This window comes from Acartia tonsa, chromosome 8 (genome assembly GCF_053477335.1).
Source record: "Acartia tonsa isolate MP-2025a chromosome 8, ASM5347733v1, whole genome shotgun sequence".
Lineage (NCBI taxonomy): Eukaryota > Metazoa > Arthropoda > Copepoda > Calanoida > Acartiidae > Acartia > Acartia tonsa.
Genome location: NC_137267.1, coordinates 9,677,259 through 9,698,809, shown reverse-complemented (window position 1 = coordinate 9,698,809; position 21,551 = coordinate 9,677,259). Strand labels below are relative to the sequence as shown.

At 34.4% G+C, this 21,551-nt stretch overlaps 1 protein-coding gene across 1 annotated transcript in view; it reads left to right on the top strand.

The window, feature by feature from the left end:
• Positions 1-21,551, top strand: part of Crag (DENN domain-containing protein Crag) — a 41,062-nt gene that overhangs the window by 17,851 nt on the left and 1,660 nt on the right. The window contains exons 14-49 of the mRNA XM_080168984.1: positions 675-758; positions 1,042-1,140; positions 1,521-1,609; positions 2,074-2,125; positions 3,703-3,777; positions 4,142-4,214; positions 4,688-4,758; positions 4,951-5,051; positions 5,493-5,564; positions 5,948-6,039; positions 6,484-6,606; positions 6,888-6,982; positions 7,484-7,555; positions 7,765-7,878; positions 8,322-8,524; positions 9,012-9,097; positions 9,459-9,542; positions 10,033-10,190; positions 10,615-10,703; positions 11,054-11,199; positions 11,466-11,591; positions 12,265-12,350; positions 12,804-12,869; positions 13,404-13,474; positions 13,846-13,996; positions 14,261-14,405; positions 14,564-14,760; positions 15,597-15,717; positions 16,281-16,410; positions 16,860-17,043; positions 17,212-17,371; positions 17,703-17,832; positions 18,167-18,329; positions 19,134-19,229; positions 19,664-19,737; positions 20,294-20,414. Coding sequence (XP_080025110.1) covers positions 675-758; positions 1,042-1,140; positions 1,521-1,609; positions 2,074-2,125; positions 3,703-3,777; positions 4,142-4,214; positions 4,688-4,758; positions 4,951-5,051; positions 5,493-5,564; positions 5,948-6,039; positions 6,484-6,606; positions 6,888-6,982; positions 7,484-7,555; positions 7,765-7,878; positions 8,322-8,524; positions 9,012-9,097; positions 9,459-9,542; positions 10,033-10,190; positions 10,615-10,703; positions 11,054-11,199; positions 11,466-11,591; positions 12,265-12,350; positions 12,804-12,869; positions 13,404-13,474; positions 13,846-13,996; positions 14,261-14,405; positions 14,564-14,760; positions 15,597-15,717; positions 16,281-16,410; positions 16,860-17,043; positions 17,212-17,371; positions 17,703-17,832; positions 18,167-18,329; positions 19,134-19,229; positions 19,664-19,737; positions 20,294-20,343 — 3,928 coding nt within the window. The 3' untranslated portion in view covers positions 20,344-20,414. The remainder of the gene's footprint in view (positions 1-674; positions 759-1,041; positions 1,141-1,520; positions 1,610-2,073; positions 2,126-3,702; positions 3,778-4,141; positions 4,215-4,687; positions 4,759-4,950; positions 5,052-5,492; positions 5,565-5,947; positions 6,040-6,483; positions 6,607-6,887; positions 6,983-7,483; positions 7,556-7,764; positions 7,879-8,321; positions 8,525-9,011; positions 9,098-9,458; positions 9,543-10,032; positions 10,191-10,614; positions 10,704-11,053; positions 11,200-11,465; positions 11,592-12,264; positions 12,351-12,803; positions 12,870-13,403; positions 13,475-13,845; positions 13,997-14,260; positions 14,406-14,563; positions 14,761-15,596; positions 15,718-16,280; positions 16,411-16,859; positions 17,044-17,211; positions 17,372-17,702; positions 17,833-18,166; positions 18,330-19,133; positions 19,230-19,663; positions 19,738-20,293; positions 20,415-21,551) is intronic.

Below are 21,551 nucleotides of genomic sequence, written 5' to 3'. Positions count from 1 at the left end.
CAGGTATTTTGGGTATTACGCTAGATATCCAAAATACACTTTTTGTTATACACCCTGTAAAATTAGAGTTTTGACCAAAATAGCATTATGTGCGCTTTTTACATGAATAAACGATCATTTTGGTGTATAAAAATGTTTAGGTTGGATGTAAGATTGATGAAAAAATTAATTTTTAAAATTGTGAAAAAATGGGTGTTTTTTAAATTTTTGTTACCTACCTTCATAGATAGCTAGATATCTAGACATCCAGTGACTCTGAAACTTTTTTTTGGCCATCCAGCATCCTTGAATCACCCAACGGACCAAAATATAGAGTATTAACAAAATCGGAGAGGTAGTGCAGAAAAGTGGTACATTTGGCAAATAATGCACCAGTTCCTCATTTAAAGGAATGATTGAAGATTTCTGAGTGGAAGACACACCAATTTCTAAAAAATAATACCTCAAACAAGGGTGGAAGTAAAGGGGTGTTAATAACCCCCTCAAAATAGTACTTTATTTTTTTTTCTTCTAATTTTCGCTTTCAATATTTGTTCTTTTATTTATTTTCTAAGTTAAAAGAAATACAGGGCAATGGAATGTTACTGCTAAGGGCCAAGTCACTAGTGAAAAATAAAATCTCAACCAAACCTTAGAAAAAGAAAAAAAATTTAATTTTGGATTTTTTATTCTAGGTTTTTTGATCTGTATGAGTTGCCTAGTGATGTCAATGCTGTAGATCTTGACACTAATACACTTTTTCTCAGTGAATCTGCTAGGTAAATAATTTTTAACTATAATAAGATTAAGCGTAGCAACTCTAAAATTGAAGTAAAAAAGCAAATTAAAATCTGCCTAAATCTTATTATTATTTTGTATGCTTATGTTGAAATACATATCTATCTAAGTAGTATGTTCCTCTTTTATTACATCCTATAATTAATCTACAGATGTAACATGGCTTGTCATTATTGGGAATGTAAATCAATTTATCGTACGTTGTTTTATCTCTAAAGATTTCTGACATACATTTAAAGTTACCTGTTCGTTTTATGTTTGTAGAAAGATGAATCTAAGTCTGAAACTGTTGCCTAAGAAACCAGCCCAGGTTTTGAGGAATACTCTTACTATGCTTAAAGAAAAGTGCCTTCATTATAAAAGGTAATAATATTTTTATTCATAAATTAATTTTACGTCAGAATATTATATTAGTTATTTATTGCATCGTATTGTTGACATCTTTCTGCAGATATTAAAAAAAGATTAAAACCAGTGACAATGTTTTTTTTATCTATAGTTTAATATTATTTTTTTGTCTTTTATGGCCTGTATGAAAACAATGTGTGAATACAAACTACTGCACATTATGACTTTAATAAATGCCATTTGGAAAGAAAGTTTTCTCATAAAATAACCATATCAATAAAATTTGACTATATACAAATGTATAAAATATTCATTTCATGTTGTTGTTCTTTCTGTGTATGTACATACATACAACCAAGAAAAATAAATCTAATCTAATATATTCTTTTATTTAGACTTTATACAGAGATAGAGATGACAAGTGATGACAGTGAGTTAGATTTTGAATTCAAACTCAGAGAAAAGGAGGAGGAATTAGAATTAGGAACAGTTACATTACACATTGGAACAACTACTATTTGTTCACTAAGAATGGTCTGCTAGGAGTATTACAAATTTAGCGGCATTCAATTCGTTAGTTTCCGAAGTAGATGTTAATTAAATAAGCCAAAAGCAAAGTTGCGCTTGTACTAGGTACCTAGTAAACAAAGTTCTAGACACCCAAAAGAATATATTTTAGATCCTTTCTTCCAACCTTTCATCCCTTTGATATAGTTTTTAAGGATTTATGTCCGTTTTTGGCTCCCCCCACCCCTTCCTCTAGAGGTGTGTGTGTGGGGGGGGGGTGGAATCATAAAAACTTATAGGTATTCTTGCACTCCATTCTTTCCTTGAATCTTTCTAAATATGATAAAGTTAGAGAGAAATTCTTAGATAAATTAACCAGAAACAAAAAAAAACCTTTAATAAATAGTATCGATTGATGTGTAATAACTGAATGAACTGTAGAAATACAAGAAGCATTCTTACAGTTTATGGCTCGTGTTCTAGCTGGTTACAGGAAAGGATTACAGATTAAAAGATTTCTAATATAGCTGTCCCTTGCAATTTGCTAAAATCTCCAACAATAAAAAATGATAGGGTAAGGGGGGGGAAATTTCGGTATTTTTTCAGTTTTTTTGAAAAAAAATGGGGTAAATATTAATATTTTCAAATGAAACCAAGACCGATAGAAAGCTTATGGAAAGGACTATCAGGTCCTAAAAGGACTTTATCCTAGGACTTTTAGAAGTTTGCCGAAATTGACCGCAAAAAAGTTACCGAAAATTCCCCACCAGCGGGGGAATTTTCGGTAATTTTTTTCAACCTAAAAAAATCGATGAAAAACGGCCAAACGGCCAGTCGAACATAAATAATCATAATTAGTATAGGTTATAGGGATTATCCACAAAAAATTTCATAATGATCGGACTATTCCTTCTATGTTAAAAATGAATTTTTTTGAAAGACGCGAATTTTCGATTTTTTTTTTCCGAATTTTTTTTTTTTAAACTTAAAATTAATATAAGAAAAAAACGTATTTTATTACTTTTTAGGCCTGATCCTAAAAAAGCTCACATTGAACTATAGATTTAGACCAAAAAACATGAAAATTGATTAAAAATTGACCTCAATAATCGAATTTGAAGCAAAAGTGTCATCTTTGCAAAAAATCTTGACTATATTTTAACCTTAAAAAAATCGATGAAAAAAGGCCAAACGACCAAACAAGCGTAATAAATCATAATTAGTATAGGTTATTTGGATTAACCACAAAAAAATTCATAAAAATCGGACCATTCCTCCTATGTCAAAAATATTTTTTTTCAAAGGACCAGAAATTTTGATTTTTTCCTCGCAATAATTTGCTTAAAAAAATAAAATTAATTTTCTTTTTGTTTTTTATCTGTTCTATTCATTTTTAGGCCTAATTCTTAAAAAGTCCATATTTGACAAAAGAAAACATGAAAACATGACCTTAAAGTTGAATTTTAATTTCTTTTGAAATTACCGAAATTTCCCCCGGCGCCAACTTTGGTCATTTTTGAAAAAAATATTACCCCAATTTTACAGCTCTCAACAGATTTCGAAAGAGCGGGCAATTCTTAGTTCAAAAGGTTTTTACGGATCAGCTCTAGGTCTTACCAATTTTTGTGTACGTCGATCTTCACACACCTACTAAAAAATTTTTGAAAAAAAAAAAAATTTTCGTCCGACTTTGAGACCCAATAAGTTCCCCTAATCTCACAAAAAATTCATTTTATACTTTTTTGTAGGCAATTTAATAAGGAACAAATTTGCTTTTATGTTTTTTTCTGTCATTTGAAAGGAACATGGAGAAAAAGGTTATTTAATGAAGGTAGGTCGAAATTACCGAAAATAGCCCCTTACAGAAACTTACCCCGCCTTACCCTACATTAAAAGAAAAGTTTTTTTGCGTCTCAATTAAAAAAAATAATCGTCTAAGTTTCGGTATTTTCACATTAAACTCGGTTAGATGTCATTTGTTCGGGAGCAACAAAACTAGAATTATAATTTTTCATTATATCCATCCACTACCTACTGGATAATCTTGATTTCCATAATCCTTGTCTGTAGATCCCACCTGCTGCCCATCACGCGCGCACCCACCGAGGGGGTCACAGACGTGCGAAACCTGTTTGATAGAACGAGGCAAACTTACTTAAATATTAAATGCTTAGTAGCGCAGCCACCCTTTTGTTTAATTAACTTTTTATTGTGTAAACCAACATTTGTATTCATTGAGTTTATCATTTATTTGTAAAAGTTAAGTTAAGAAAATTAAAAAAAAAAAACTGTGGATGGAAAGTTTTTTTTTAGGGGTGATTTCTCTTTGGAGGTTAGAGAGGTACTTTCCCCCCAAAATAGTTATAAACCTTACCTGGAGACATAAGAAGTTTCTTTGTAAAGGAGAACCATATCGATCCAGCGGTCAGCGAGATCATAATTGTGTTACTTCTATGATAAGGATAATGGATTTTTTGTTCATTATATTTAAGTATCTTGCTTGTTATAGCTTCCTGAATACACGAGATAGAAACTATCATTCTTTCTATAATCTTATGATGAACACACAACTATTTACTAAGGTAATACAACATTTTATTTAAAAAGGCAAGTAATGGCATTTCATATCGTGATTTTCTTTGTAAAATAAAGAAATTTGGCTAAAACCTACTTAGGCTACCTAGGTAAATAAAATGTGTATTTTCAAATGTTTATAAATTCTTCAGCTTATTTACTGTAATAAAAAAAGGATTCTTTTTCCTTTAGTAATGTTTTTGTCGTTTGAGGGGGAGGGGGGGGGGGGGGGGATAATCGACTAAAACCTAGACTAAGGCTAAGTACATAAATCTTGATAAAATGTGTATTTTTCGATGTTTCAATGTTTAAATTCTTCTGCTCATTTACCGGAATTGAATAAAAAGAATTGTTTTCCCTTATTGATATTTTTTTAAAAATTACTCGCATCATTGCAATAATACCTCTCAGTAACTACAATGGAATTGTTCAAACAAGTGTTATTGGCTTGTAAAACATTGATAATATATTTTAATTTCAGTTTATTGAGGAGTGCAGTTTTGTGTCTGATGTTAATCAGAGTCTCGCATTCTTTGATGAATGCATTGACAGGTGAGCTTGGCTTTTTATTATTCTTGTTTTTATGGTAGCAAAGCTTTTCTATAGTTCTGTTTATCCTACTGGCTAGAAGAGTTGAGAAGGATACACTATATAAATGTTAAAGTAAAAAACGAAGAGAAAAGGATCCAAAGTTTAGGTTTTATAAAGAAAGTAATGATGTAATTTGACAGCTGATTTTTGTAGAATGGCTCGAAACGAGGATGGAAGATTGTTAGACAGCGAGGGAGCCAATAGCGACACAACAATCCTTATTCTACCACCAGACTCATCTGATTTACCACAAGGTAATAGTGATATTTCATTAAGGGAATGCCTTAGCTTCAATAAAGTTATCTACGTTTCTTTTTTGTTGGATGCCATCCGAGGATCTTTAGAGGCTTAATGATAATAGGTTCCATGTAAAAGCTTAAAAATTGATGAATAAAAACAATTATGTCAAAAGGAAAGAAAAAAAGTTATTGGCACTGTAATGAAATGGGGCCTCTGTTAGGAGGTGTTTCGACCCCTTAATATCATTTTTTCTTAGGAGGTTGGAGGTACCCTCCCTCAAAATAGTTAAAAAAAACCTTCTCTGTTAAAAGAAGCTTCACTGGAATGAAAAAAACATATTCTAGCGGTCAGCAAGATCCTGGGCTACAGATACAGATTTCCTGTTACTTTTATAAAAGGATTTCATAACAAAAATGTAGTAAGAAACCCTCATAAACCTTGTACTACTATTTCAGGTGTTGAATATAAATATAACACTTTGGAAAAATTGGACCATTCACTTTTCCACGAAGAACCACCCAACACAGGCAACACATTCATTCATTTAAATCTGTTCATTTTGCAAAAAAAATTATCTTGAGCATTAGTCCTAATTTAAGCTTTCAGTTTTTGGGAAAGAGATAGGTTTGATTATCATGTTGAGATATTAAATAGGCCTGCTGCTAATATGACAAGTGCGTGACAGTTGACAGGGAGGAGGGGGGGGGGGGGGAGTGTTAACAAAGTTTAAATTTAAAACCAAAGAGTTAGGTGTCAGTTGTATTTTACTTCGGTAATTTTTAAATAAATAACTGAATATAAAGCGTTAAGTTCAAGGCACAAACATTTGAAAAAGAATTCCTACCTTTTTTTTCATTTCCATGAAGCAAATTATCAAAATATCAATCTTTATGAATGATGATGTGCAAAGGTGGCGGGAATCATGTAGATTACGGGAAGTCAGTCCATCACACTCACAATAGTATGGCCACCCCACTCAGTGTTGCCAAACGTACAAAACAGGTAAATTATATTGCCCATAACGGACCAAACTTGTCTAATTCTATTGTCTTTTGAATATTTGTAAGGTCTAGAATAGTTATTCTCGCATAGTAATCACCTTCCTGTGGGTATAAAAATGTACAACTACAAGATTAAAGCCATTTTTTGGCCCCGATATACCGAAGGCACGGGCTAAATAATCGCTTTAGAAGCGATTCGGGAAACAATTTTCATGATTCTATGTGTAATGGTTGTTATCTGTAAAATCTACCCCCAAAGAGAAATAATAGTTTTAGATTGCATAAAATGAGAAAAATATCTTGCCCCGCAGGGTTAGCGGGCTCCGCAGGGGTTAGGTATTATTGAGTAGCCCTGCAGCTGTTAGCTAATATTGAATATCCCCGCAGGGTTAGGGCCCCCAGAGATAGTTTTAGATTGCATAAAATGAAAATAAATATCTTTAAGGAAATCCGCTCTGCCGTTAAAACGGCGCGCAAGCAGTCTGAATCGCCGTTGCTGTGGGCGAAGTGTATGCTGGCTACCTGTTATTCCCTCTGGTATCTCAACCTGCCAGCCATGGTTCTCAAGGAATCACAATTGTTACCTTTTGATGAGCAAAGAAAATTTTCCTCCTCGATCTTTAATGTTTGTTTTTGTTATTGATTCCTGTTTTATTAAAGATTTTTATTTAAATTTCCAGTTCAACCTTAAGAATTGCTATTCCAATGTTAAATACTTTTAAAGACGAGATATATCTCTAAATTTGAATTAATTTACCTTGTGCTATCCCTTAATCCCCGACTCTAGCTGATATTATTATCCCTACAAATAAACTATAGAATATGTAAACAATGTCACTATTTGCACAGACTGATGGATCTGTATCCACATTAAGAATAGGATATCACCTTCTTCAGAGAATGCAAAAATTGAGGCTGCATCCTGTGGATGAAATTTGTTACAGGTAATCAGTTTCATCAGTTTTTTCCGCGTTTTCTGTAAACTCTATTGCTTTGTTGTCTCTTTATTTTGTGTCAGCTTTATTGTGGCGGTTATAGCAGTACAGGAATAAGGTATAGCAAAATAGCGAAATAAATCTAGCATAATATTTTAGGGACGTATAAAGGTCACCAAAATCAGCTGAAATGACCAAATATTTTTTTCGAATTAAATCAGTTGTTGGTTACAGCTGATTATAGTGTATGTTGTAAGGCTTTGCTCATTGTCAAAGTATGTAGGTTGTCTTTTAGTCTTTCTGTCTGTCTTTATGTCCTAGTATATTTTAAGAGGGATAAGACAAAAATGATAGATTAATGTGCACCCCAATTATTAAACAAAACAACCCCTTCCGTGTAAATTGAAATTGGTGGAAATGATGGACTAGACACTGCGAGTTTGAAACAGATCAAGATTTAAATAAGTACCCAAAGTTTTTTAGCTATCTATTTTGAATACAATTTTGTAGGGTAATGATGCAGCTTTGTGGTATCTATTCTCAACCAGTCCTGGCTGTCAAAGTTCTTTTTGAAATGAAAAGGTAAGCCCTAGAAAAATATTATAGATAGATGTTTGCCACTTACAATTTTAGTTTCAAAAGAAAAAGTTAAAGTATTTTTTTGGATGGTTGAGTTGCCCTTTCTGGACCTTAAAGGAGAACGAAATCGGCCCAGCAGACAGTGAAATCTTATCTTATACACAGACATACAAACAAAATGAATTAAATATTACTCATCCTTTTTTTTTCAGATGTGGAGTGCATCCCAATGCTGTGACGTATGGATATTACAACAAGGCTGTTCTGGAAAGTGCCTGGCCAGTCGGCATTGCCAATAGCTCACAGTTGCTCTGGCATAAATTAAGGTATATTCATAAAAAGGACGCGTACCAACTATCCCTTTCCCCAACAAGGACGAAAAATCAACACATGAGGCACCAAATATTTTCGTTTATAGATACAAATTAAGGTAAAAACAGACAACGATGCCATACAAAGCCTTACATTAAAAATTAGTACAGTAAGGCTTTATTATTATACAAGCGGCTACACCCCTAGAGGACTCAATGGGAGCATGAGGATGGGGGGATTGAGTCGACCCTCCATAATAAATTTTAGTTTTAAAAACAATTTAGTTTTGGTTTGGGATGGGTCATTTTATTTAGGGACTATTTCTCTTGGAGGGTGGTGGTACTCTCCCTTGGATCTCATCTATGAGAATGTTCACTGTAATGGAGAACCATATCAGAATTAGTGTTCAATTATTATTATACTTTAAAATTACTCTTATAAATACTTATCTCTTTAGAAATGTTCTTACGGCCGTGTGGCTGTTTAAACAGGCCGGCCGTAGTTTCCGCCGGATGGAACAATCTGCCTCACAACTTTGCCTGAACGAGGACAAACAGGATGGCAACAGCGCAGCAGATGCCAACGGTGAAAATAGGGCTGAGAAAGGTGTGAATGAGGAAGTTAAAGATGGAGAAACAGAAATTACAACCGAGTCAAAGGAATGGATTTAATCACAATGGTTTTTACACCTGATATAGCAGTATTAAACTCGAATATTTTTATTTGTTTATTTAAAGATATAAAATCTTTGTAATTGGACTTGAGAAAACGTTGTGGTGAATAGCAATTATACAGTCGGTTTCCTTATAAAAGAATCCTTTTAAAAAAATATTTAGATGCACTGAACCCCTCCCCCTTACTTTTTAAAATAAATTGAAAATTTGAAGGGGTTAGTTTTTACTATGCCTAGTTCCTACGGGGGGACCGGGGGGGGGGGGGGGTCATAATCATACAGGTCCTAACTTAATCTGACCTAAAGTAATACTAATATACAAAGAAAGGAAAAACTACCACTTCCGCCTTTTTTTACCATAGGTATTCAAGGAGGGACTTGGTTATATGAGCTCAATAGGCAAAATCACCAATATTTATATGTAGTGTACATTGGAGGTTTCCATATATCATTATATCCATTTCTCGTGGCAGGTTAATGAGAGTGAAACAGTGGACGGACCTGACAATACTGCCGAGGATAAGTCAACTGGAGATAATACAGCACACACAAATGGAGAGGTAAATTAGTTAGCATTATCCAATAAGTCGTCAAGAACCAACCAGTGTGGGACATTGGGCTGTTTATTACACTAGTCCCTAAAGTTCCATGATAACATTTTCTTATTCTTTGTAACTTTGGGGACTTTTATTGGTTTTTGATTTGTTGATTGGACGAGTGTCCAAATGTTTCAACCACTAATTGTAATCTACAAAAGGGTTAATTTTGTGTATTATCTATTGGGATGTATATCAATTTGTGGCCATTGTTCTATACCTTTAGAGCCCTGAGGATAACTCATATCCAGCGACCAAAATTTGTTTAAATTAAGAATTATTGTATTTGTCTATTTAATCATTTTAACTATTTATGTTTTTTTAGGAAGAAGAAAACACAACAACAACAACAGAGAGGAAAATGCCGCGTACTCGTAGTTTTAGTATTGTTAAACCCGCACAATCAAAGGTAAATGTCAAGCCTTATATAAGAGAGAGAGAGACATGGCTGTCAGAACAGGTGGTTTGGTGCAGGTTTGCCCGGGGGTGTACATCTTCTTCTCCTCCTCCCCGGATAGGTCCACTGCGGAAAAGCTTGCACCCTCGGACCTCAAGCCTTATATAAAAATAAGAAGAATATTTGTCTGTCTGGATTTCGCTTATTATTGAATTGATATAGGTTCTCCTTTACAGTGAAGTGTTTCTTATAAGCACAGTGATTACTAAGATTATTATACCACCTCACTTTTCAATTCACGACATTTATTACAACACTAGGATGGTTTACGGGCCAAGGCATTATTCTAACTCTTAATAGATTTAAATCTCATGTGTTTGAAATAGCAATAGCTTGAATACGTCTTAGGACAGTTATGTAACCAAGAAACACGTTGAAAGTTACATTGTTTTATCTATAGAAATCCAATAGAAACTCCGCAAATAGCTGAACCTTTATCTAGGAGGGAGAAGGCGAGGGTGTTCTAGCCGCCCCTGGTGTAGACACTCTACACGAGGAGACAGAACTGCAGCATCCAGAGGATGGTGGTCAGCTACACAGTCAACAAGGAGAGGGAGATGAGCAGGAGAAGCCGCAACTAGTCAGATACACAGAAATTAGGTAAGCAAACACCTACAATCTTACAATGGTGATAATTAAAAGGCCCTGTTGAGCACAGTAATCCCCCTAATTAATTGAAAATAAGAACGGGGGTGTTATGTTAGGCTTTATTTTTTACATGGTAGCCCTGAGGGTTACCAAACCACAGGTTTAGATATAACAAGAAGAAAAAACTACCTCCCCCTTATTTTTTTTATTTTTTTTACAAAATAAGGTAGAAGGCGGGGTTTTCTGTGTTCGTTGTCCACTTTGAGAGATACCACCGGATAAAATGGCCTTTTTGAAAGATTTTTAAAGTTTGTCACTTTGAATCTCAAGAACAGCTCAGACAATAACTTTTTCAATGTCATGATATCTTTTTATTTGTGACAAATAAGTTTGAGGCTTTTTTGCTACCTGTGGACTTTACTATCCTTTTTCTCAGGAACAAATTCCCTCACCTGATAAAAACTGGAGCAGCCAAAGCCTTGTTTAAGCCAGAGGATGAATCAGCAGCTGGCAGCCAGCAGTCAGGTAAAAATAACAGCTTTTTGGATGTAGAGGAAAATGCACTCAGTTAGTCAAAATTTGTTTATGTGTTTGATTTTGTTAAAAAATAATTTACTTTTTTAAGTATACTCATTACTCAACAATTTTATTAAAATCTTTATATAAAAGTAACAGGATGTTTGTCTGTAGCACAAGATGTCGCTAATCGCTGGAGCAGTGGAGCTGCATGGTTCCTGCACCCCCCCCCCCAAACAAAAAATCTTTTCACTTGGAAAAGGGAAAGTGAAGTGATAACTTTTTTTCAAGTGTCCTAGAGGCCTCTTTGCGTGAATCCTCTAGTATTGAATAAAATCATTAATCATCCTGGTTAATAGATAAACCAGGCGTAGATGACAATTCACCAGAATCCGGGGGGAGCTACCAGGCTGGAGATCCGTCCCTATCCTCACTTCCATCCACTCCTGTCAACGGGCTGGATGATCAGACACCAACCAACCCTAGATTGTTGTCTCTACCTGAGGTTTGTGAAATTTTTGTATATACTACATGTGTAAGAAGATAAATTTATATTCTATTGTCCTATTCATTTACTATATCCAAGTTCAAATGCTAGTCTAATCTAAGAGTTATAGAAATAATAAAAGTGGTTCTAAACAGTGGCGCGCACAGGGTTTTGCCAGGGGTTTTATTTCTTGAAGGGGGGGAAAAAGAATTTCAATTTTGATGGGGTGTCGACGACACATCCCGCACTCCCCCTCCTATGGTTCTAATACTAGTTGTGTCTAGGATGAAATGCAGATGGGTAGTCAGTCCAATGTTTCTGGTATGGTTCCTGTGACCAAGGATGATCCACTAGGTGCCCTCTCACAACCAGACTCGGGAGATTTCAAAACACCTACTAGAGAGAAGGCGGTAAGTTTATGCTTGAATTTTTCCAAATTAATTTCTTTTTCTTTTTATATTATACTATTTCGTTTCATCCAATATTCTTTAATATAAAGTGGTAAGGTTTTTTGCATGAAGCTTAAGATTTCTGAAAATGTTGTGTCTAAATTAGCTGTACTTTTCAGGGAACCTTTTCATGTGTTTTCGGGTGTTTTAAGTTATTTTCTTGCATTTTCCAAGGGGTAAAGCACAAGGAAGGAGGAGGCATTTGGCATTATATATTACACTAGTCCCAAAAGTTTTAAAATAACGTTTTCTTATTCTTTGGCCCAACAACTTTGGGGACTTTTATTGAATTTTGGTTGGTTGGTTCATCAAGTGTCTTGATATTACAACCACTGATTGTAATCTACAAAAGAAAAATTTTGTGTTATTTGGGATTTACATCAATTTATCGGCCATTGTCTTATCCCTGGGAAAAGTAACTAGTTAAGTTTGAGAAGTATATTTTTTATTCAGCAATTCATTTTGTGGTACTAAATGTTGGAAAAATAAAAATTATACTGAAATATAACGGTATTTCAGTTATTAAATACCTTATTCTAGAAAGCGATTTTCATCCTCAAAGAGTGTTTTTAGTGATCTTTTTTTTTAATCGTATTCTCTACAATGATATTGATCGACCCTCTTTTTTTTCCAGGGTGATTTAAGCCATAGATCTATGTCAATGTCAGATGTTCTGGGAACACCATTCACCACTCCTGATAACACAGATTCTAATAACAGGTAAGAATAGATGGACAGTTAGGGTTTCCAGTTAAAGGTCGTGGAATTAAAAGGTTGGTTGTCTGTGGGCTTAATGTCCCGGGTGTTAAGCAGGAAGAAGGAAGCAAATGGAAACTTTTAATTAACGCATTCTTGACTAAACCAAAGCATTTGATATCATTAGTATTTGGGGTAGGTGATATTTTTCGGCTGTTAGTCATGATAGACAGCTGAAACTTTTTGGGAAGATTCTCTTTACCAATAAGCATATAGCTAGTATATAATTGACTTGGTACGTCTATATATTAATCATGCTACAAAAGACCAATACATATTTTACGCTAAAATGTTTATAACTTTTTCAAATATATATTTATTTTTATGACACTTAATATCTGCTCTTTAACCTACTTTTTCCGAATGTCCATCTACAACTTTCAATGTGCTTCGTTGTCATCCTTGATTATTTTTTAGTCAAATGCACAGATCAAGCACGATGCCATTCCGAGGAGAACTGGGAGGCTCTACTAATGAACTTAGGTAAGACAAAAATCAATATATATATCATATCTAGATGGTTCATAAGATCCTATTTTTCGTCAAAGTTAAAAAGGAATATTTTTGCAGACAAAAACCTTTGTTTATTTTTTATTATGTATTTTGTTACGAAATACGGGCGACGTAATCTTATTGGCTGATTTAGAGAGTATGTCTCTAGGTTATCACAAGTTGATAATTTACGTTTTCCCCTCAAAGTGACTAGTCGAGCGCAGACCCCCCCCCCCCCTCCCATACTTCCCACTTATTTGGAAATAAATTGAAAAGAAAGGGACTAGGTTTAGTTTTTCGTTTGTTTATGTTTTTGTGTAAGGTTTGAAGTAGGAGGGTGGAGGAAGGCGTTATGTACTCCAAGAATTAAATTAATCTCTGTCATGCAAAGAAGAATGCATATACACACACATAATATTACTAACGCTTACAGAGCTACTCTATGATTATTAAAATTATTTGTTGTAAACCATGTTCTTACTTTTTGTTTGTACCAATCTTAATTGATTGAAATATATATTTTAGAATGGGAATGAGTAATGGTTATCTTGGATCTATTTCAAGTATAGCTGGATCCAGAATTAAATCTTTGACAGGTAAAACTACATAACTACCTTTATACTTTTATTCATATTTTTCTTTCAGAGGGTTTTATATGAAGTGTTTTTTTTGCCTGAAGTTAAAATTTAAGAAATAGCTGGTTCGAATGGGTTGTACTTACCGGGAAAGCTTTTTGAAGTACTTTGGGTGGTTTTAGGTTATTTTCCTGATATCCCACGCCCTCTCTTAGAGGCTAGGGGCAAAGTAACTACTTTTTTATTAATTCATTTCCTATTTTTTATCATATCTTAATCTTCGGATGCTTTATTCTTGTCTCTTAGTTTGAGGCGGAAAAAAGCGTTTGACAAATGTAAAACTTTTTTCCCCAAAAACATTTCTGACATTTTATCGAACCTGATTGTTGTAGGAAGTAAAGCCGCGAAACTTGGCTTTAGCAAGGGCAAGGCCCTGTTCTCCGCCCTCAACACAATGAGCCCGCAGACAAATGTGTCCGCCAAAGACACTCTAAATACCATCAAGAGTTGGTCAAATTCAGCCGCCACTAATTTAAGTAAAAGGTAAGAACATTACATTATTGTAAAAGTTGTTGGTTCTTCAAACAGCAAAGTTTAGCAACACGCAACAGTATCTTCCTTGATATTGGACAATTTTAAAACAAAAATCTATAAGAGACCTAAAGATTGAACGAAAGTCAGTAAAAAAAAATCCAATGCGTGCCCATAAATACTTTTTGTTCTTTTTTTTAACTCAAATATTAGTAGCAGTAGCAAATAATGCACTCACAATTAAATATTTTTCTCTAACCATTTAAAACTTTTCAGGTATGAAGAAATGGTGCAAGGTTCGCCGGCTGGCAGCGGTGGGGAGGCCAACTCCACAGTATCCGGCGAAGAGGACAAAGTTAGCCAGAGCAGTACGGACAGTAGCCGGCGCTTGTCAGAACTTCCCAATCTGGAAATTCCTCAGGTGATAAGCATAAAGTTTTTTAACTTATGTCATAATAATGATGAATAATGTACACTTCGGAGGGATTGACTAACATAAAATTAATGGAAATACAAGAGATCAACGGATATAATAATAAGAAATAGGATGATAAAAAAGCCAAACTGTTAATAATTTAGGACACCTGGCACAATTTAGCGGAGGATTTAAAGAACTATCTATGGGGTGAGCCCCAGAAGCTACCACCCCCACAAACCCAGCGGGCGGCCGATATCACGGAACAATTTGAGCTGCTGTACTCGTCCAGAGAGACCAAGGAACAGGAGGAGCTGGTCATCTCCATGACTGTACACATGACCTCTTGCTCACGTTGCAGGTAAATATATAAGGAACAGGAGGAGCTGGTCATCTCTATGACTGTACACATGACCTCTTGCTCACGCTGCAGGTAAATATATAAGGAACAGGAGGAGCTTGTTATCTCTATGACTGTACACATGACCTCATGTTCTCGTTGCAGGTAAACATATAAATAACAGGAGGAGCTGGTCATCTCTATGACTGTACACATGACCTCTTGCTCACGCTGCAGGTAAATATATAAGGAACAGGAGGAGCTGGTCATCTCTATGACTGTACACATGACCTCTTGTTCACGTTGCAGGTAAACATATAAATAACAGGAGGAGCTGGTCATTTCTATGACCGTACACATGACCTCTTGCTCACGTTGCAGGTAAAGATTGAAGTAAAAATTCAAGAATTTAAAATTCTGGGGGAACTTCATTCTGGGGGAAGTGGAAATTGACCCTTCAATTTCTTTAGTTTGTAAAAGAAAACGTATTACATATTTTTTTCTGGAGAATGACATAAAGAAAGAAACTTATCGGTTTAGCGATAAGAAAGATCTTGTACTTCACATGAACAAACTTTTTTTTACTTTTATTTAAGGATTATTTATTCAAAAGTAAGAGTTAGTAATGAATCTACTCTAAAACATGGGCATGTTGTACAGTTGCCTCTTTGTCGGATGGACACTTCAAGATTGCTTGAAATGCATTTTCAGAGGAATTTCTTGTTGCGTAGGCTTTTAGTCATGATTTTAAATAATATGCTTTTATTCATTGATTAGGTAAGCTTAAATATATTTACGAATATTGTTATGTTGTTACTGTTTCATATGAACAAAAACAAAATCATTATGAAATTTAGTCAATGTGGAAGTGTACTGTACGACGAGGAGATAATGGCCGGATGGACACCGGAGGACTCGAACCTGAACACCATATGCTGCTGGTGTAAACATCCCACTGTTCCAAACCTTTCCATTAAGGTACGCACATTCATAATTAGGGATGACAATCATAGACGCACTTTTGTATTCTTTATAGGATTTTCATATAGGATTAATCCTTATTTGATTCCAAATAATATTTCCTAGCCAAATGTTTTCTTAGATTTAGGATTTTCAAATTTTGTGAAAAAAGCATGGGATTGATATTTTACAGAATGGTCATAGAATGGTTAATACTGTTGTTGTCCTAACTGTGCCTGTTTTAGGACCAAGAAATTTTCCCTACTCTTGAGTTTAATATTGTTGAATCAAACTAAGTAGAAGACGGATATAAAGTCATAATCTACCAAATTAATGAGGGGGCATAAAATAAAAGTTTTGGTATCACAAGAAAACAATCTTAAACTCATCTACTATTTTGATACTACATCTTTCCTTAAATATCTAGGGGCACCTTAATTACACTTTTAAAAAAATTAAATAGTTTAAAACTAGTAAACCAATGCGAAGATTCACTATAAAGGAAAACTTAATTGGTTCAGTTACTAGTTATAGAGATCTTAAGCTTCATGCAAAAAACTTACTAATATATAAAATTTTAGGTGTATGATTATCGGGAGCACCCAAAGGATAAAAGTTCGCAGGGTCACCACCATCCCAGGGAACACTTCCCCATCCATATACCATACATCTCCCCCTTGGTACTGCGCAAGGAAATGGAGAATGTTTTAGGTAAATATGCAGAGATACAATGATAGAACTAAAGGCCTCTAGAGGCACGTAAATGTATTCTTTTTAATCTATGTTAAGATCTGCTGTTTACTAAAAAATATCAAGAAGGCTGCTATGTGGCGCTAGTTATATTTTTTTTGATTTTTGGTAATTTCTCTAGGGAGGGTGGTGGTACCCTCCCCCAAAACAGTTATAAACATGTTCAGGACCTATGAGAAGCTACGGTTTAAAGGAGATCCGTATCGGTTCAGAGGTTAGCGAGATCCCAACAAATTTAGGCCCTTCGATCTTAGTTAGTTCCCTCTGCAGGGGTTAGGTACAGATAAAATTACCCCTCTACTTTATATACGTGGAACATTATTTATAGTCGTTGGATTTTTTTGGACATGTAAAGAAAAGTATCTATACTTAATGAAGACTAAGGTTTTGATTTTTGAATATTATTGCAGGTAAGGAGGGAGACAGTGCTCTGACCGACCCCGCGTGTCCCGACCTACATCCTATCCTCTACTGGAACCTTATCTACATGTTCCATCGGATAGCCGTAGTGTCACACCTGCCAGAGCTGCTGACCCGCACACCCTCGCTGAGCATCGAGACTGTCCACCCATCTTGGGAAAACTTTGATGAAAGGTAACAATTGAATTTAAAGATTTGAGGAAATTTTCTCTAAGAACCAGAATTAAATTGTATGGTAGCAAAACTCCTAAATAAATGGTTAAAGTTGATTTATTTAATTTATAAATTATAAATATATCCCAGTTTATCCTACATTCTTAATTTATTCATGTTTTCATTAAGTCGAGTGAAGCTACTAACTCACTGGGACAACCCCGAGGTGTACTCGAGTTTGAATCCCTCTCTGCAACAGCCACTGCATAGACAATGGAGGATAAGAAACTGTCCCCAGGACCCCATGACCATCTCTCCCCTAATGCACAGTGTTACTAAAGGAGTAGGGGTAAGTTACCTTTAGAAAATTAGAACAAAATTTTTATATTATTTGTTGTAAGTAGTTGTAGTTTAATTGTAAGTATGTTGTTTATTCTAGTAAACTCTGTTTAACCCATGGAAATAGTTGTCTTTTTCATCTCAATAAGAATTTTTATTTTGAAGGAGGTCCATTATCCCCCTCCCCCTCTCTCTACTACTTCCTTGATAGCAGTATCGTGCACTGGGTTTGAAGCATCTCTTACCCCTTTTGATATCTTAATCCTATAGGGACTTTTGTCTAAAGAAAACACGCCTTTGTATTGAAGCTAATTTATAGACTATTTTTAATTCATTTTTAGGAGAATGACCTGTTGAGTGCCCTGCGTAATATCTTAATGGACAGAAAGCAGAAATCTGACCGTTTGGCCGGTATTGACTCACCAAGTAAGGTTGGAACACCTGTCCGCACTTCACAAGCCAACAATAAAGGTAAATTAAGTCCGCATTCGATTATAATACAAGATTAAAACGAGCGATAGGATAAGTTTCTAGCGACCGCAGATCTAACCCCCCCCCCCCCTTTTTTTATTGAAATATATTAAAAATATTTGGATGTCGTTTATTAATGTTTATTTCTATGGTTAGGTTAGGTTATATTAGGTACAGGATAGCCCCGCCAAAACCCATGCCAAAAGTGAATATAATAAAAAAAACTAAAAAATTATTCTGTGCATTTTGCCAGGTTTCGAACTATTCGAACGTAGATTGAGAAAACTTTGCTTGTTAAATACAATTTAAATGTAAAAATCGACATGACTTTTAGGTGGTGCAGAAAATGTGACCCCTGCGGGAGCAGCAGTCAGGCCCAACCAGTTGGAAGGAGGGGCGGGTGGCACCCCTGCCACACCCTCCACCCCGCTAACACATTTGAACACAACCCCTGTGAATAATGCTTCGCCTGTCATCCCTATTTTTGGTTCCCCCAGGTAAACAAAGAAAGCGCATGACTTACGACAGACCGACCAACAGACCATTGCTTAATATTAAAACATGTAATTGTGGAGATGTGTTAATTCATGTATTTAAATTTTGGCCTTTAACTAACTTTATTTAAGTCAGACGTATAGCAATCAAAATGGGACTATGCAGTATGCATATAATTATCTATAATACAAAGTAGAACGATGTCTGTCCGTCCGTCCGTCCCTTAACATCTCGGTAACCACTGAACCGATCGCATTCTACTCTTCAGGGAATATACCTACTGGTCCTGTGGTGGTTTTAGGCTATTTTCTTGGGGGATGGGACACCCTCAACCCCCCCAAAAACAAAAAATCCCCCCCCCCCCAATTTTTTTTGTAGGGGATTTCCTTGGCCTTTTTTTTTTGTAGAAGATTTCCTTGGTCCTTTTCCGTATTTCGCCAAACAAAAATTTTTTTATCACCTCTTGGGGCACGGCCCTTAGAGGCTAGGGGCGAAGCCGCTAGTATATATATATATATATAAGATGATATGAATGTAGATAAATCAGCTTACCCAGGGGTTTTGGATCATTAGACTGCAAAAGTCATTGGTACCCAAAGTTTTATAAACATGGTATCTTATTCGTTGGCACAAAAACTTTGGGCACTTTTATTTGATCATGATTGATTGCTTCAGTCATCTATTAAAGGTGTAATTTCGTTTAACATCATTTAGGTTCTGAAGCTACAGACAAATAAACATTAGGTACTACTTTATATCATTGGATTAATGTAGATTACGTCAATGATTAATAAATATTTGTGTAGGAGTGGAAGTCAAGTAGTCTCCGTGTACAGGCAGATATTGTTCCTCACCTTGGTAGCCATGGGACAAGATAACATAGATCTCACCGCATTTGACAGGTATTGTACTTCAATCACTGTTATCTACAGTACAGCTTATACCAACAACGAAAATAATTCGTAAAAAAATCACGAAACCTCTACGTGATTTTTAACTGTCGTTGGGGCAATACTTATAGAATTGACGACCGTTTTATCTAACCCACAAATATTATTTTAGATTTATTTCGCTTGTTGGCTATACCTTATTCCTGGCTACTATATGATTAAATCTTAATGATTTTCATTTTGATTCTTGATTATATCTTGTTTTCATTTATCCCTTATATAAGTATCCTCCACATTTTTTTATGTATCAAAAGATGCTTTCTGTTGTACTTTATTTGTTACAATATGTTTTTTTCTTTCTATTTTCTAGTTATATTTTCAAAAACAATATTAATCTGGCAAACTTATTATACCTATCTTAAATACAGAATTATGGATTTATTTAGGGAATATAGACGAGCCTTTGAAAAGTTGAGCCTTAAAGAATTATCCCTTGCACATCCAAGCGATCAACCTCCAGGTAAATAATCCTGAACTTTTTTATGTCGGGGGGGGGGGGGGGGGGAAGGTTGGATTTAATACAAATAAGTAAGTTTTCGGATAGGGTAATTTTCTTAATCATCATCGGTAATGTTTGATAGTTTGAATATACCGAAATGGTAATTTTGTGTATCATTATTGGTAATGTGCATAAATTTACCGTCCATTGTCCTTCCTTAAGAACCCTGCTTTTATACTGGAGGTGCGAGACAAACATCGGAGTCGCAGCTCCAAAACCCACTTTCTTTTGGATACATCCAAAAAAAAAAGAGTTTAACCCTACAAAATAATTCAAATACCGTATTATAGTAAAATTTGGGCGGATTTTTTAACGAAAAATAATTAAATCCAATTTTGTAAGTTATTTTAATATTTAAAATTGTCTTTATTACGATGCTATATATGATTTTCCAGTAGGATTGAGAACCGGTTCTAATAAAGTGGATATTAATTGGATCGAAGCCATACTGGAAAGATTATAATGTGTTACATTATTACTTTTTTTCAAGTATTTTAACAAGAACATATGTATTTAGGAATGAGAGAGCTTTTCTGTAGAAAACTGTTCCGAGATTTGAGAGTTTAAATATGAATTAGTTTACATTGTGCTGTGCAACATATTTTATTCATAATTATACTTATAAAACAGTGTCGCGGGTAAAATATCTTTTTATTGTCTATGCGTGGATAGAAATATTTATTTATCGTATTGTATTATAGATTATAGCTTTCCGCGAATATTAAAATCAAAAGTTATAAGATTAAAACCACTTTTGTTATTCCCGAGGTGCCGAGGGCCCGGGCTAACAAAACGGGTAATAATATTGTGATTTTGATTCTAATATTCGTAGAACACTGGTTATTGTTAAAGTACGATACGATACATGATTTTTTAGTATTGCATAGAACCGGTACTAATCCAGCAGATATTATTTTGTTTTGAAATATTAGAAAGAATATTCACAAACTGAAAAAGTTAATAATTAAACTTTTACCCCTTTGCTGTTTTATCGGTGTAATTTTTTAAGCATTATAATCATTATACAATTTTAAAAGTTTTATACAAGAAATCAAAGATAAGGGGTGTTTAAACACGCCCTAATTAATGGTTTTAATTAAATTCTCTAGTACTTTTTATTTACCAAATTATACATAGCATTTGTACCGACATAATAATTAAAATGAAAAAATAACGCCATAAAATTGATTAAGAATCATTTTAATTGTAATTATATATTAAACATAATAATTAATTTGAATTTAATTATCTATAATCTTAATTTGCTATTCATACTTTACTCTTATTACTAATTTCATATAAAATGTCAATTTGTTAAGCAATTCCCTCCAATATTTTGTATGTAACGTTATTCGCACTAATATTGTTTTGTCCATATATTTATAATGCTAATGTAAACATATTTTTGGGCATATTATTTAGATTATTTTTCTTTTTTAATGTTAAAAATTTGAAGCTTAGAAAAAGCGACCAAAATTAAACCAAAAAAGCGGCCTAATTATAAATATTAATGTAAAGATATTTTGATTCATTAATGTACCATAATTTTAAAATTTGAGGAAAGTTAGAAATACAACAAGTAGAATAGGATGATTAAAGTCATCTTTGAATGTCCTGTTCTAATATTTGCAGGGAGGGAGGAGACATTGGACTGTAAATTATACTCGTACCCAAAATTTAATATCTACGTAACATATTTTTTATTAGTTAAAAACCTTTGGGTACTTTTATGGAATTGTCCAAATAATTAATAATTTTAATGTACAAAGGGGTAA